This window comes from Semicossyphus pulcher, unplaced genomic scaffold (genome assembly GCF_022749685.1).
Source record: "Semicossyphus pulcher isolate SPU_LCO1_2020_fin unplaced genomic scaffold, fSemPul1.0.p SCAF_20, whole genome shotgun sequence".
Classification (NCBI taxonomy): Eukaryota; Metazoa; Chordata; class Actinopteri; order Labriformes; family Labridae; genus Semicossyphus; species Semicossyphus pulcher.
Genome location: NW_027211694.1, coordinates 6,352,300 through 6,365,820, shown reverse-complemented (window position 1 = coordinate 6,365,820; position 13,521 = coordinate 6,352,300). Strand labels below are relative to the sequence as shown.

The window sequence follows — 13,521 nt, the reverse complement described above, 5'->3', positions numbered from 1 at the left end:
GCAGACGAGAGGAGAGGAAGCCACACAGGGCGCCTCTTATAGAGACGTCGCTGGTTATGATGATGAATACAGGAGTTACCAAGTATCTTAAACAAATTAAGTCCAACAAAAATACAAAATCCATGTTTTTCTGCAGTAAAATATCTTGTCAAAGCAACTTTCTATGAGTTATTATTTTCTGGGACGGCAAAATAATCGCACGTCAAGGTCGATTTAACAGCAGAGTTTTCAATCAAATGAGAAGCAGTTTTTTTTCTAAGCACTTCACGTTTGTCTCCTTCGGCCTTGAAAATAAAATTGAGAAAAAATAAATGTCTTTGCAAATGTGAATGTGTGACAGTCGTTTGAGAGGAGAGCGCAGCCTGTGTGAAGACGAAACACTGTCTTGCTCACTGTCAACGTCTGCTTGTATATTTATTCATTATGTTTTGGAGAAGCTGTTCCATACATACACACATTGGTATAAAAGTTATTCAAAGACAAGGTCAAGAGAGAAAAACACACATTTCTGTCCAGCTAATTAAGACTTCTTTCTTTAAGTAATAATGGGTGTCTGGTGTGACCCAGTTAGCGACGTGTTTTCCATCAGCCAGCAGTGGTTGGTCTGCCAGAGAGAGTAGGCGGAGCTAAGCGGCTGCTTTTCCGGTCTCTGCAAGTGTTACGAGTAAACAGTAATCTACTATGGCTGAACAAACAAAGAAAAGATGGATGACTACAGATACAACTTCAACAATAAGTGAAAATCCAAAGAAAAATAAACAAATTCGACGCTCAGATGAAGGCAAACAGTCTGAAAAGGAAAGTTACAACCGGAGCCAACCGTGGACGTCACACATGCAATGTGGGAAGTGTGCTCCTGCAAGAGATCTTCAAGATTACCACTTTAACTTACCCTGCATCTACTGTCTGTACTGTAAACACTGTTTATAGAAATTGAATTGAAGTTGCCAATACTGTACCTAGTTAGTTTTGTACACCCAAACATTGTTATTAATAAACCAGCATAGGTCGGACCCTGTGTGGGAGTCTTTACATATTGTTTCTATGTTGACAACTTTATCCGTAAATGACGATCATGCCACGTGACGGACCTCAGTGTTAGATTGTTTAAGGTTAAAAAATATCTTGAAGTTCAGGAAAATGATGCTTTTAGCAATAAATAAAAAAAATCAAAGGAAATTAAATGTCACAGAAAATAAAATGTCACTATTTTTATGTCACATGCCTGCAGAAAGGCTAAGTTGCTCCATTTATCAGGGTTGATACTTAATAATAAGACTGGCTTGTTGCCAGCTCTCTCCTGTGCCTTCCTCTGCATCATGATGGAATATTTAAAGTGTTAGTTCCCCCAAAATCCATCCACCAATCCATTATCTATCCTGCTTATCCCGTTCAGGGTGGCAGGGGAGCTGGAACTGATCCCAGCTGTCACTGGGCGAGAGGCGGAGGACTGATCGCCTGTCAATCACAGGGCTGACGCACAGAGACAGACGACCTTTCACGTTCACATTCAAACCTACGGGCAATTTAGAGTCACCGATGAACCTAACAAGCATGTCTTTGGACTGTGGGAGGAAGCCGGGGTACCCGGAGGGAACCCACACATGCACGGGGAGAACATACAAACTCCACACAGAAAGGCCCGTCCGGAACTGGGATCGGATTTGATCCTTTTTTTCCACTCACACTCCACAGAACGCAGTGTGAAAAGTTTTAATCGGGACTATTTCTTCTGGTTTAATTAAATCTACTGAAAATAAAATACCCGTTTTTACCTCAAGGGAAAGTAAGAAAATGTGGTGACCTGACCCTGTTACCCGACCTGTTTACATAAAAGCTAACATTAATCCATTAAAGCTCACGGAAAATTAAAATGAATCAACATAAGCGGCTCACAGCGCTCCACCAGGAGGCCCGCAGCCCGGGGTTGTGCTGCTGCTAAAAAAAAAAGGTCACAACCTTCTTAACCCGAGCGAGGCAGCCGAGCAAATGGAGCGTTTCTAAAATCTGTCTGTGCCTATTCCCTGCTGAGCCTCCCCAGACGCGACCCCCGACCTTTCCTGGAGGGATGACAACAGCGAAACTTTACGCTGATCACTGTATCCGCCGCTGAAGAGGAGGGAGAGACGATGAAAGACAAAGAGGTTTGACGAGGAGACTTTCTGACAGCCACGTCGTCTTCAATAACAGGTGACTTACAGGAGAGTGAACACAAGACCTGTCTGTGGAAACTTTTACTATCTCATGTCAGCATCGCCCGCCAAAACAAACCTCAAAGGAAGTCCTACTCGTGCGCACACACCAGACTCGCAAACAAGACTACATTCAGATTTCTAAAGATATTTATGCTGCTTTTATGTCGTGACCTGCTCGAGTGAAGCACACCTGACACACATAGTGAGGTCGTAGCTACAAGTAGGGACACTGAGGTCATGTTCGTGGTTCTTTTTTTTTCTCTGTGTGAAGTCACATACTGTGTAATTGCTATGTTTAATCAAAGTCAAAGTTTTCACATGGTTGGTGTTTAATAAGACGATATTAAGCCGCAGTTTATTCACATTTGTCTACTTTGAGACGGGGCCACAATTATAATTAGGGTTGGAAGAATTCAAGGGTGTTGGCAAACTATTTATTATACAATTAAAAACTTACATTTGGTTGGTTTTGTTTACATTTTAAGCAGTTAAATGTTACTGTTTCAGGCCAGAAATATTTAAGAATCAACAGAATATAATCCAGACAATGTGGAGAATGTGTGAAATGGCATCACTGCATCAAGAGCTTCATGTTAGGACACAAAATATAGATAAAAATATAATAAGACAGTGAACTCATTTAATAGTCTAATTTAAATATAGAGTGGAAAATTTAAAGGGGGGTTATTATGCTAATTTCAAGCTTCTTATTTCGCTCTGTGATACCTGCCGAGTAGCTTAGCATAATTCACAGTTTAAAAAACTCACACACTGGTGCTCTGTGCAGGCCCTCGTACAGCCTCTGCCTGAAACGACTCAGTCAGCTCTGTCCCTTTAAGAAACCCCGTCCACTTTCTTCTGATTGGCCAGTTCTCGGAAGCCTGCTATGGGGCAGAACTCACTATTTGAGGCACGCCTCCTACCCTGTGGCCGTGTTACAGAGTTGTCGGCAGAGAGTAAACTTCACTTTTTTTATTTGAAATGAATGTCTGCTGCTCTTGTCCTTTGGAAAAGTAAACACCGACGTCTTTCCTTCACAGCCAAAAAACTCAGCCCTATCATGCTATAATGGGGAGCCCTGGAAAACCAGACTATGTAAAACACGTCATCTGGCGGAGGCCAGGGAGCTCGCTAAACTACACTCCCTCAATCTAGGACGCCCGCCTCCGATGTCATGTCTCGTTCAAAATCCTCAGTTTAAAATGTAGACTGCAGACCTGAAGATTTTTTAGACGATCCACCGGTATATTCTCGTCGTATTTCGTATTTTATACCGCTCTGAGCCATTGCCTGAAGCGATCAAAGTCCTTGACTGAAAAACGGTAGTATTTCACTCCAGCGTCTCTTGCTGGGCCGTTCCTTTAAGACGGAGGGGCGCAATGCATGCTGGGTGTTGTAGGAATGTAGAACTGTCGAAACCACAAGCTGTTTGTACAACTTTCTCCACAGCTGTGGCGCCAATTTCAAATATTATTGCTTCTAGCGATTACAGAGAACACCAGCTTTGACTGACGTTGGCTTTTTACAGGGGTGAATTGCTCCAACTTGACGAGCAGAGCCGTTGAGCAGTGTGGTGGAGGAAAAAAAACATTTCCGAGGCAGACTGAGCTGCTGGGTGGGCGTGTCCTTGAACTGTGCCAGGGGCAGGAAGTTCTGCTGTGTCTCGGGCAGACGCCCAAATATAGAGTTCCTCCACTTTGTGACATCACAAAGTGAAGCGTCTGGAGAGGTCTGTCTGAAAGCAGGGGATTACTCTAACATACTTTTACCTACCGATTTGGACCTCAAACATTGTAACATTATATGTATGTCCTAAAATGAGAAACAGCATAATACCCCCTCTTTAAAGTGACCTAGATTGGTACATTTTTTACTTAAACACATGACCGCAGACTATTTATGTCTTCCCTACAGCTCTGCATTCACAAACACCCATAAAAAAGCACATAACCTGGTTTCTACTGCTCAAGTTCCCACAGGGCATTCAAGTTACGATGCATCCTCACGATATCATAAGACAAAATGATTTTCCCCCCATTTTACAAGCAAGATGATTGTAATACTGCTGGCACCAAAAGCATTATGTCCCCAAAACATCCGCTGCTGAGTGTTTATGTATCTCTGTTTATGATGTAAGCTCAGAGAGCGTTAATGACTGGATGTAAAGATCCTTCCTGTCAGTGAAACGAGTGAAGTGTCGGCAGGTTTTGTTTGTTGGCTTGTGTGGGCGCTTGAGAAAGATCACATGAGATATCATGAAGAATTAATGTGTAAAGCTGAAGTATTTATGCTGGAAATTCAACGACACATCTTTCAGTTTGATTAAAGAAAGTCGGCGCATTTCAAGAGGCTTTTAAAGTTTTTGTGGAGAAGAAAAAGTGAACAACAAAGATTCAATTTGTGTGTGAGGAAGAGTGATAAATCGTTGCCACTCCATCTTTCTTCAGCGCTAGTGAGGAGCGTTATTCACAAGCCTATACCTGCAGTTTGAGCTCTGGTACTTACGCCTACTCTCATAGACAGCTCGGGACTTCTCATAAAGGTCATAGGGGTCTGGTTTAGCCAGGGCCAAGGCCTCGGAGGCTGAGTCTGGCACCGAGGCCCTGTGAAGATGGTGTGTTGGGAAGGGGGCGTTGTGGGGGATAACGGGGGCTGACAGGCTGGTCTGAGCGGGGCTGCTCTGGCCCTGCTGGGACTCCCACTGATCCAGCACCTGTGAAGCACAGCGGCATGAGCGGTCAATATTCACGATCACCTTTCCAACTCATGACACTCGATTTTAGTTTGCTTAACATGAAGAGAACGCTATAAGCTGAAGCAGAGTTCGCTTTATGAATTCTGACCGTTTGCTAATCCCCATCATGCTAACTGTCAAGCTTTTAATACTCACACAGAACACACGAAGTCTGTGGTTTACATTTCTGAAACATTAGGTCCTTAATAACAGGCACAGGTAGTCAATGAGGCCTCTCATTCCAGCTGACAACTGTGTATTTTTTGAGTGAAATGACTGTTCCCATAGCAAGCCTCATATGCTAATGCTAACAATAAATTACTGTTAGCTAGCCAGTTGAAAACTTTGTCTCCAGCTAATTTTTGAATGTTTCCAGTATTAAAAGAGTTGTTTAAAAACCTGGATAAGGACTCAAAGTATTCTAAACAATTGAAGCTAAAGCTCAAAGGCAAAAAGTCGCCATCCTCACCATCTGATGCTCTTGTATTGCAGGGTACGTTAGCCAGGTAGCGCTAACTGGAATAGTCATTACTTTTAGTAAGTATAGTATAGAAAAACTACATACTATGCTTGACATTTATATTGTTAAACAGTCTGCCTTATTTAAACTAATTTAGCCTAATTTTAAACTAACTAACTAATAACAGATTTTAGAATTTTAAAAAATTAAGGGTTTGGTGCTAATGCTAGTGATGCTAGCTTGGCTAGAGTTAGCGTTTAAATTTCCCCAAACTAAACAAAGAGCAGCACATAGCTGTTATCTTTTTTCTAAACTGTAAAAACTTGAACAGATATTTATCTAACGTTACCCATGACCTCACATACAGTAGTGCTTTAAAATAGTAGTAATGCCTTTGACAATAAAGCTGGTATACTCCTGTAGGAAGTAAGCTAGTAGGCTAGGCATGCTAATGTTTCCATGCTAACAGGTCATTACATTGCTTTTACTTTGTCTTCTTGTGTTTTGTACAGTTAATTTAAATAACATAAGCTTAAAACCTACTTATATATCATTCTGTTGTCTTCTTACAGTTTCAACAAAGCTTGACAGTTCTTGCAGCACCTAGTTACGGTTGCCGAGCTACGATTGGCAATCACCGTTCGGTGGAGGGGTTTAGCAAACGGTCAATTCATGCCAGACAGACGGGAAGTCGAGGAGTTAGTGGGGTTAGTAGCTGTGACAAGCAAAACAATTCAGCCTCTAGTTGCCATTTAGATCTTACAGGATATCAAGGAGGTGTGCATGGAGAGAACACATATAAAAGAATGTGATGAAAGAATGGCAGTATTAAGGAGGGGAGTTTGAGGATGACACCAAATCTAGTACCTTATACTACCTTAGAAAATCTTCTACCAAATTCTTTATGGGTTATATCCAAAAAACATTTGGAAAAGCGCAGTCACTGTTTGTGGTGACACCGGCAGCTTTGACGACACCAGTCAGTCAGAGTGTCAGCCTTGATGTGTCAGATAAACCCCGGCCACTTGAATCACTGCATGACACTAAGAAGATGGCCAAGATGACACGCCGACGTGTCAGAAAGTGTGAGAGACGGCTCCGGAGGGAACGACAGGCTTTTTGAAACTGAGACGGCGAGACCGGCTGCATATGGCGCGCTTTAATATTGAGAATTACAGGGCAGCTGGTTCAGAGAATGTACAGAGAATAAATATGAGCTTCATAAAAGCTGCGGGCCGGAATCAAAAGTGTTTCAACTCTTTGTGGATTCATCGGCGTCTGCTATTGATGTGAAGCACGTCTGCACACGGGGCCGGCTGCTGAGACTGGGGACCTTGTTAAGGCTGGGATTAGACTACTGCATCCTGATCTCTCTCTCACTCTCTCTCTGTCTCTTTTTCAATGTTGAAGTTAGCACACTGGCGCTGTAATCTTCTTGGCTGGATGAATAGGGGACACTGCAGGCAGGTTGCCTTTACAGCGCAGCATCACCTGCTCCAAAATTAAGCAGCTCTTACCTCCTGCTTTGGCTGAATTTGACGGACAAATCTCAATAAGCTCATTTGCAAATGAAACTCTTGGGAGCTGGCGGCTTAGCACAACGATTTGACAATTAGGCAATTCCCTGTTCTTCCCTTATTAGTCAAATTCTTCAATTTCTAATTCTCAGAGATGCAACAAACCTCCTGTAAGAAATTATCCAAAATTAAACTGAAGTCTGGTCGGGGAGAGACAGGCAAAAAATCAACACTGGGGTGTAAAGAGAGAGAGAGAGATGCTGCCAGACAAGACAGGAGAGAGAGGCTCCGCATGCTGTCTGCCACTTTGTGACGTTCAAAGATTTTTCCCTCCGAGCTCGGAGCGAAAATTATTCTGCGCGAGATGGAGGTGATTGATTAGATCAAGAGGCAGCTGAAGTGATTAACAATGATGGGAATTTGGAGGACGAGTGTCTTAGAAGCGACACAATAGAGGCTTCCTGCGTTGCAGAAGAGTGGCAACATGAGGGGAGGTCAGAGGCCGGTCAGGGAGCAGCGCTGCAGGGAGGGGGGGGACGTCCAGGCATGAAATGGATTACACACATACTCGCACAAAGAGAAACAAAGAGAGACGGGCAGACGCGCTCGTGTGCAGGCATGTGAGTGTGACACAAAAAGACAAAGTGAATGTGATCTAAGAGGATGTTTGGTGGATACTTTTCAGTGGCCCTGAGGGCAGCAGATGATATTAGAGAGAGGTATTTACTGTGGAAGAGGAAGCAGGAGAAGAGGAAATAAAGATTAATGAGCAGGGCAGAGATGTAAAGTGGTGTGAGAGTGTAACGAAACTTTAAAAAATGTTATAAAACAGCGATGAAATTGCGTTTCAGCCATGCCAAAGCAGTTCGAAGAGACTACGGACGCTAAAGCCTTAGCATAATTGAAAAGCCTTGAGTGTGGATAACCCTGATGGCACTGAGTCAGGCTTTGAATTCGCTCTGACTTGCAGGATCGAGAGTCTGGTGATGCTACGAGCCGGCCACTTGACCTTTTTGTCATCCTGTGACAACAAAGACGGGCTGAATATCAAGGTGCTGATAAAAGCCACGGACATATCGTGAATCATCAGCAGAGTTAGTACGGCGAGGGAATTGGAAATTAGCACAAACAGTTTGCACACCGCAGCCATTAATACTAAAGTGAGGATCTACTGTTTATTCAGGACTAAGAAGCAGAAATGGGGACAGTCCCATTTAGAGGCTGGTCTATGTTACCTGCTTAGGGGTCTTCCAGGGTGAATAGTGACCTGCAAACGTTGAGAGAACAAAAAATGCTTTAGACTGAAAAAGATCATGAGATGTGAGGTTTAATCTCAGATGTGAGAGCCGATTCCAGATCTTTGAGGAGAGTAAAATGAAGAACAGAATTACAGATGAACCAAATCATGTGACATGAAAACAGTTTGTGAATGGAAGACAGGACAAAGAAACATACGGCTGACTCAAACAGGATAAAAGCACAAAGCAGAAGACGGAGAATAAATATTTACGAGATACCGGCTCGTTGTGAAGGCAGGGAGGTAAAGTAGTACCTTAGAGACACGGCTGAGATGCAAGACAGATGAGACGTCTTGATGTTGAAATGACGGCAGTGATCAACAGGTTGCAAACATGTTCTAAAGTAATTATTCTAAATGCAGTGATGAGTATGAATTTATGTTATGTTATGTAGAAAATATGTTTTCCTTTGTTGCAGAAAAAAGCGAGAACACATATTTTTCGGCTTGAGGTTCGCAAAAACAGCTACACTAACAACACCACCTTTTAAAGGAGTATTTATCAGGGCCTGGTTTAGCTCAGTGGTTTTACTCCGCACCCCGTGTCTAGAGACAAAGTCCTCAATGCAGCGACCTCGGGTTCGACTCCGACCCTCGGCCTTCTGCTGCACGACATTCCCTACTCTCTCTTCCCATATTATCGATTGTATCCACTGTCCGATCGATGAGGGCAAAAGGCAAAAAAAAAATCTTTAAAAAAGAGTACTTATTAGATTCAGCATTTAAAAACAGGCATACAATGTAGAGAAATATTGTTTATTATTTATTTTCGTGCTCCTACATATCCCATAATGCAACACAACAGCTGAAAGTGACTAATGCAGCCTCATGCCTCCAGTAGAGATGTGTAGCAGGATACAGGATAGGTCTTATTAAGTAACTGCTTTCTAACTCTCGTATTCAAACTTTCGCACCAACTGTCTTCGACTCAGGTGAGGTCATTTATTCACTTCATGCAGCTCGCTCTGGAGCCACAAGAGGCTTTTTAAAACAAGATTTCCACAAGCAGTAGAGCTCCAGAAATCCTTTAAACAGACTTACAGGTCTGTAGGTGGAGTTTTTCTTTAACATTAATTTCTCATGTCTGGTTTTTGACCACTGGATATACTGTATACAAGCCCAGTATTAACTCTCCATAACTGTACTTCACTACAACTTTTGAAGGACTCTTTCACTGCTAAATGCTCCAATAAACTCACTCTGCTGAAAACACCTGTAAGAGTGGTGAGACTGAACCAAAGAAGAAAAAATGTCTTAATAAAATATATAAATCAATCAATCAGTCACAGCTGCTTTCAAATCGTTTAATTAAGTCTGTTTTTTCATTCCTCGAGAGACCCCACCTGCCCAATGTGCAAGTTAAAACCTTCCATCTATCTTCAGCTGAAATTTTCATCAAATACCAGCTCCCATTCGGGCTGGTTTGGAGTTATAATTGCTACCAAAGGGGCTTTTGTGGATCTACAATTGATCTGTCAGGGTCCTCAGCGGTGAGCATGAAAAGACAGAGGGATTTGCAAATGCTATGACTTTTAGTTAAGTGGCTTCCGAGTGACTGTACCTCGTGGCTTTAGTTTGTAATGCAGGGAGTTAAAGGGCACAAGTTTTCCATTCATCTTTCTTTGACCTTTAGAAAGGTGCACCATACATTTTTGCTGTTTATAACAAGCACGGCGCCAAGAATGTGAACGAAAACAATCAGTTCAAAGTAAAACAGTAGCAGCTGATATGAGTTCATGCAAAACAAACGGAGTAATGAAACATATGTTCCAACAACGTTTCTACCGTGAAAGCGTGTAAAAAAAAAAAAGTGCATGCTCCATCTTCCAGATTCAATTTATCTCCTTTCTGCCTTTGAAACGCTGCCATAGTCTCCGATCTGAGCGGCTATAAACATATGCAAATGCAGGGATCTAATTATGGGTTGACTGCTCGAATTATGCAGCAGCCTCCCCAGTCTTGGCCTGGCCAGACTCCAATCACACTTTAAAAACGTTCGTCTCACTTTGCCGACAGCGGAATGGTGACAATGTGGAAATGAACAAAAGCTACACAAAGAAGTCCTGAAAGTTTCAGCTTCTCTCGGTCCCCTCAACTCGTCAAAAACACCACAAGACAAGTATATTTTGAAATGTCTGTCTTCAAAGGAAAAAGAGGATTTCTGCTTTTATTTTGGTCAAATCAATCAACATGACTTCCTGTCCAGAAAACCTCCATGTAAGTCCCAGAGAGTGTGCGACAGAGCCTGAGCTGAGCTACACAGACAGAAGAGAAGGGGCACTACCAGGCATCATTGACCGAGGTGATCCTCAGGGTAAAGTCACTGTTAACTCAGGCATACCAGACATTCAGTTGGATGTGGGTGTCACAGTGCCCTGTGGCTAAATGTTGAGAAGGGGCTGAGAGACAGCAAGAGAGACTTCAGAGAAACAGAGAGCGAGACTGAGAGGAGCTGTCCCTGGTGCTGAAAGCCCTTAGACTGAATCAGACGTGTCAGCGCCGAGTCACAAAACTACAGGAACTCTTTGGGGTCAAACTCGGGATAACCAGTGTGCTGTTGTTCTGTAAGTGCCACCTGTTAGTCCCACACTGCAAAGAAAGAGAGCCAGTTAACCGTCAAAAGCTCCTTAAATTAAGTATTTTTGAAGATACGAGGATACAAAAACAATTTCCGCCTCAGCAAGTTCTGTACTGCACTGCATGAAAAACACAGCTAATTCACAAAAGCAATTACAGAAAAGAGCTAATTAGCTGTAGCCGCAAGCTAGCACTGCACACATTTTATCAAAGCAACAACTTATATTTAAAGGCAGCACAACAGCATTCACAAGGGCAGGTTATCTCTCTTGTTTAAGCTCGATATTGAGAGTGTGTGTATCAGTGCCGACTTGTTCCAACCCTCACCTCAGCGAGGCCTCAGGTACATGCGAGTAAGATTGGTGGAAGTCATTCCTGGTTTTTCACTTTCTGCCCCCAAAAACTCCAATTAAAGATTTCTAAAGAGGAAAGTGTTTCCAGAGAGCCCCTCTGCTCCACGGGTGCTGCGTTTGAGTTCCTCTGGCTATAAGAGCACCATTTTAATCAGACCCTTTTTATCTTTAACCCTAAAGTTGTTAAACTCATTTTGCCAAGTTGGATTTTCGCCTCAGATTGTCATCAATCAAATATCTTCCTGGGATTTGCCTCACCCTAAAATAGGACGACACGGATCGACTGAACTGTGATTAAATCAAAACATACCCTGCGTGGGTGACGCGTAAAATGAAAGGTGCACACTCACAGACACAGCTACATTTGCTTCCCATTCAAAAACACGCTATAATTTCACAATGAGAGGCTAATGCTAGCCCTTCAATTATTCAAATGAGACGATGAGGACACTAGAATGGATGGCAGCGTGCTGAATCTTTCAGCCCTTTATGAATATGGATCTGCATCTCATGAGGGGGGCTGGCAGCTTCACACAACAGCCACAGCTGAGATTCCATGCGCTTCTTTTCAAACACCCGTTGCAGCTCACTGTAGCTGTGCTCTTAACAAACTGTTTGTAAAGGTATGCAGCTGATATTAAAGCTCAGAACAGCACAATTCCATCCTGTTACAACTCAAAAAGGAGCGCTTGATTTGTTAAAAAGGCAACCAAGGTGAGTAGCTTTACTCCTTCATACACAGAGAGATGGATACTCATAAGGTGGTGATTCACGGATCAACTTTTACGTCAATATCAACAGACAACGTCAATGTTGACACCTTTATATTGAAAAAGGTCAACCTCCTCTGATATAGAAATGTCAGCTCAGCAGCGACCTCTTGTGGTCAACACACAGAATTACATCACAAATGCCCAGATTTTGGGTCATGTGATTTCTCTTTCTGAACAATGGCGCTCATCTAAGTGCAGTGGACCGAGGAGAAGGAACGTACACTGAAGTATAGACTAAAAACACATTTGAGATGCTTTACTGCCGTGAAGTTTGTCAGTAAGATTTGCATTGAATCGTTTGAGCTAGCTTAAATGTGGTCGTCCTAGGAGTTGCTATGGTAGTAGTTGTGATTGGAACGGAGGAGTATAGAGAGCTTGTGTTGCTTGTTGATGTTTACTTAAAAGTTGATACGTGTATCACTACCTTTAGAGCTGCAACGATTAATCAGTCACTCGGTTGTAAGAAAATTAATCAATTAATCGGCAACTATTTGGATAATCTAGAATTAGTTGTTTGTTTCAGCCCTAGATACTCGCCTGCGTGATTGATGGCAGCAAGGCTACACACCATCAGCCTTGTTTAACCCTTTCCATCTCTGCTCTAATCTAATCCCAACAATCCTGCTGTCATGCACAGGGAAGCTTGGCTGTCTTCCCGGGACTGACCGGGCGGGATATTGATCCCTGGCGGGTTTGGAGCTGCCGGGGGGACAGAGCTGTAAGTGTGAACACGGCCGACAGTCTGCGATCTACTGGCAGAGAGCCGAACTCATCACTCCTCTGCTCTCTCTCTCTCCTCCCTTTCTCTTCTTCTCTTTTGTTTCCAACTATTCTATCTTACACACACACAAGCAATGAATCACTGTCTAGTTACACACTGATTCCCCGGGAGGCTGGAGGAGCCTCACTGAATCAAACCCTCCTTCTTCTTCTCGTTCTCCACCTTCCTTACGGTTCTTAAAATGGCCTCTGGTCATCCGTGTGCACAAAACCAATCTCAGGTGAAAGGTCAGAGCAGACGGTGGATTCATAATGTACAATCTACTAATGATATTATTAAGAAATTCAGCTTCATAAGAGTGTGGCGGGCTTGTTTGCAGAAGACTGCCTTGGGATTTTTGCAAATAAGACGAGGAGAGTGTGTGCCTGCCTGGCCGTCGTGTAGGTGTGTGTACAACCTGTGTGAATCAAACCATGCGGTGCAGCGTCTGTGTGAGCGTGTGGGCGGGCAGGATTGCGGCAAGTTAGAAGAAGCTAAATGGCCGAGCGTACATGAGAACGAGCTGAAAGTCTCCGCTGCTAATTACAGCCCTGAGTCTCTGCTGGTGCTGCAACGAGGACACGGACGCCCGCTAATGGCCGAGATAGCCGCTAATGAGGCTGTCTGCCACACACACACACACACGCACATATGCCAGCACACACACATAGACACAATAATTACTTGTGATGAGAGACAGAGTGCCCATTTGTTAGGCAAAAATGGCTCAGGAGTCAAACTCAAATTTAAGGGACGGCTAAATATCATAACTACATTACGAGTGTGGGCTTTTTGAAGGCGATGGGGCTTCATTTGCGGGATGGTTTGATCATAAACGGCTCAATCTTTGGACGG

The 13,521-nt window shown here is 43.2% G+C and overlaps 1 protein-coding gene across 1 annotated transcript in view; it reads right to left on the bottom strand.

The window, feature by feature from the left end:
• Positions 1 to 13,521, bottom strand: part of magi2a (membrane associated guanylate kinase, WW and PDZ domain containing 2a) — a 250,336-nt gene that overhangs the window by 22,564 nt on the left and 214,251 nt on the right. The window contains exons 11-12 of the mRNA XM_069670763.1: positions 8,142 to 8,173; positions 4,701 to 4,908 (exon numbers count right to left, since the gene is read on the bottom strand). Of these exons, the coding sequence (XP_069526864.1) occupies positions 4,701 to 4,908; positions 8,142 to 8,173 (240 nt within the window). The remainder of the gene's footprint in view (positions 1 to 4,700; positions 4,909 to 8,141; positions 8,174 to 13,521) is intronic.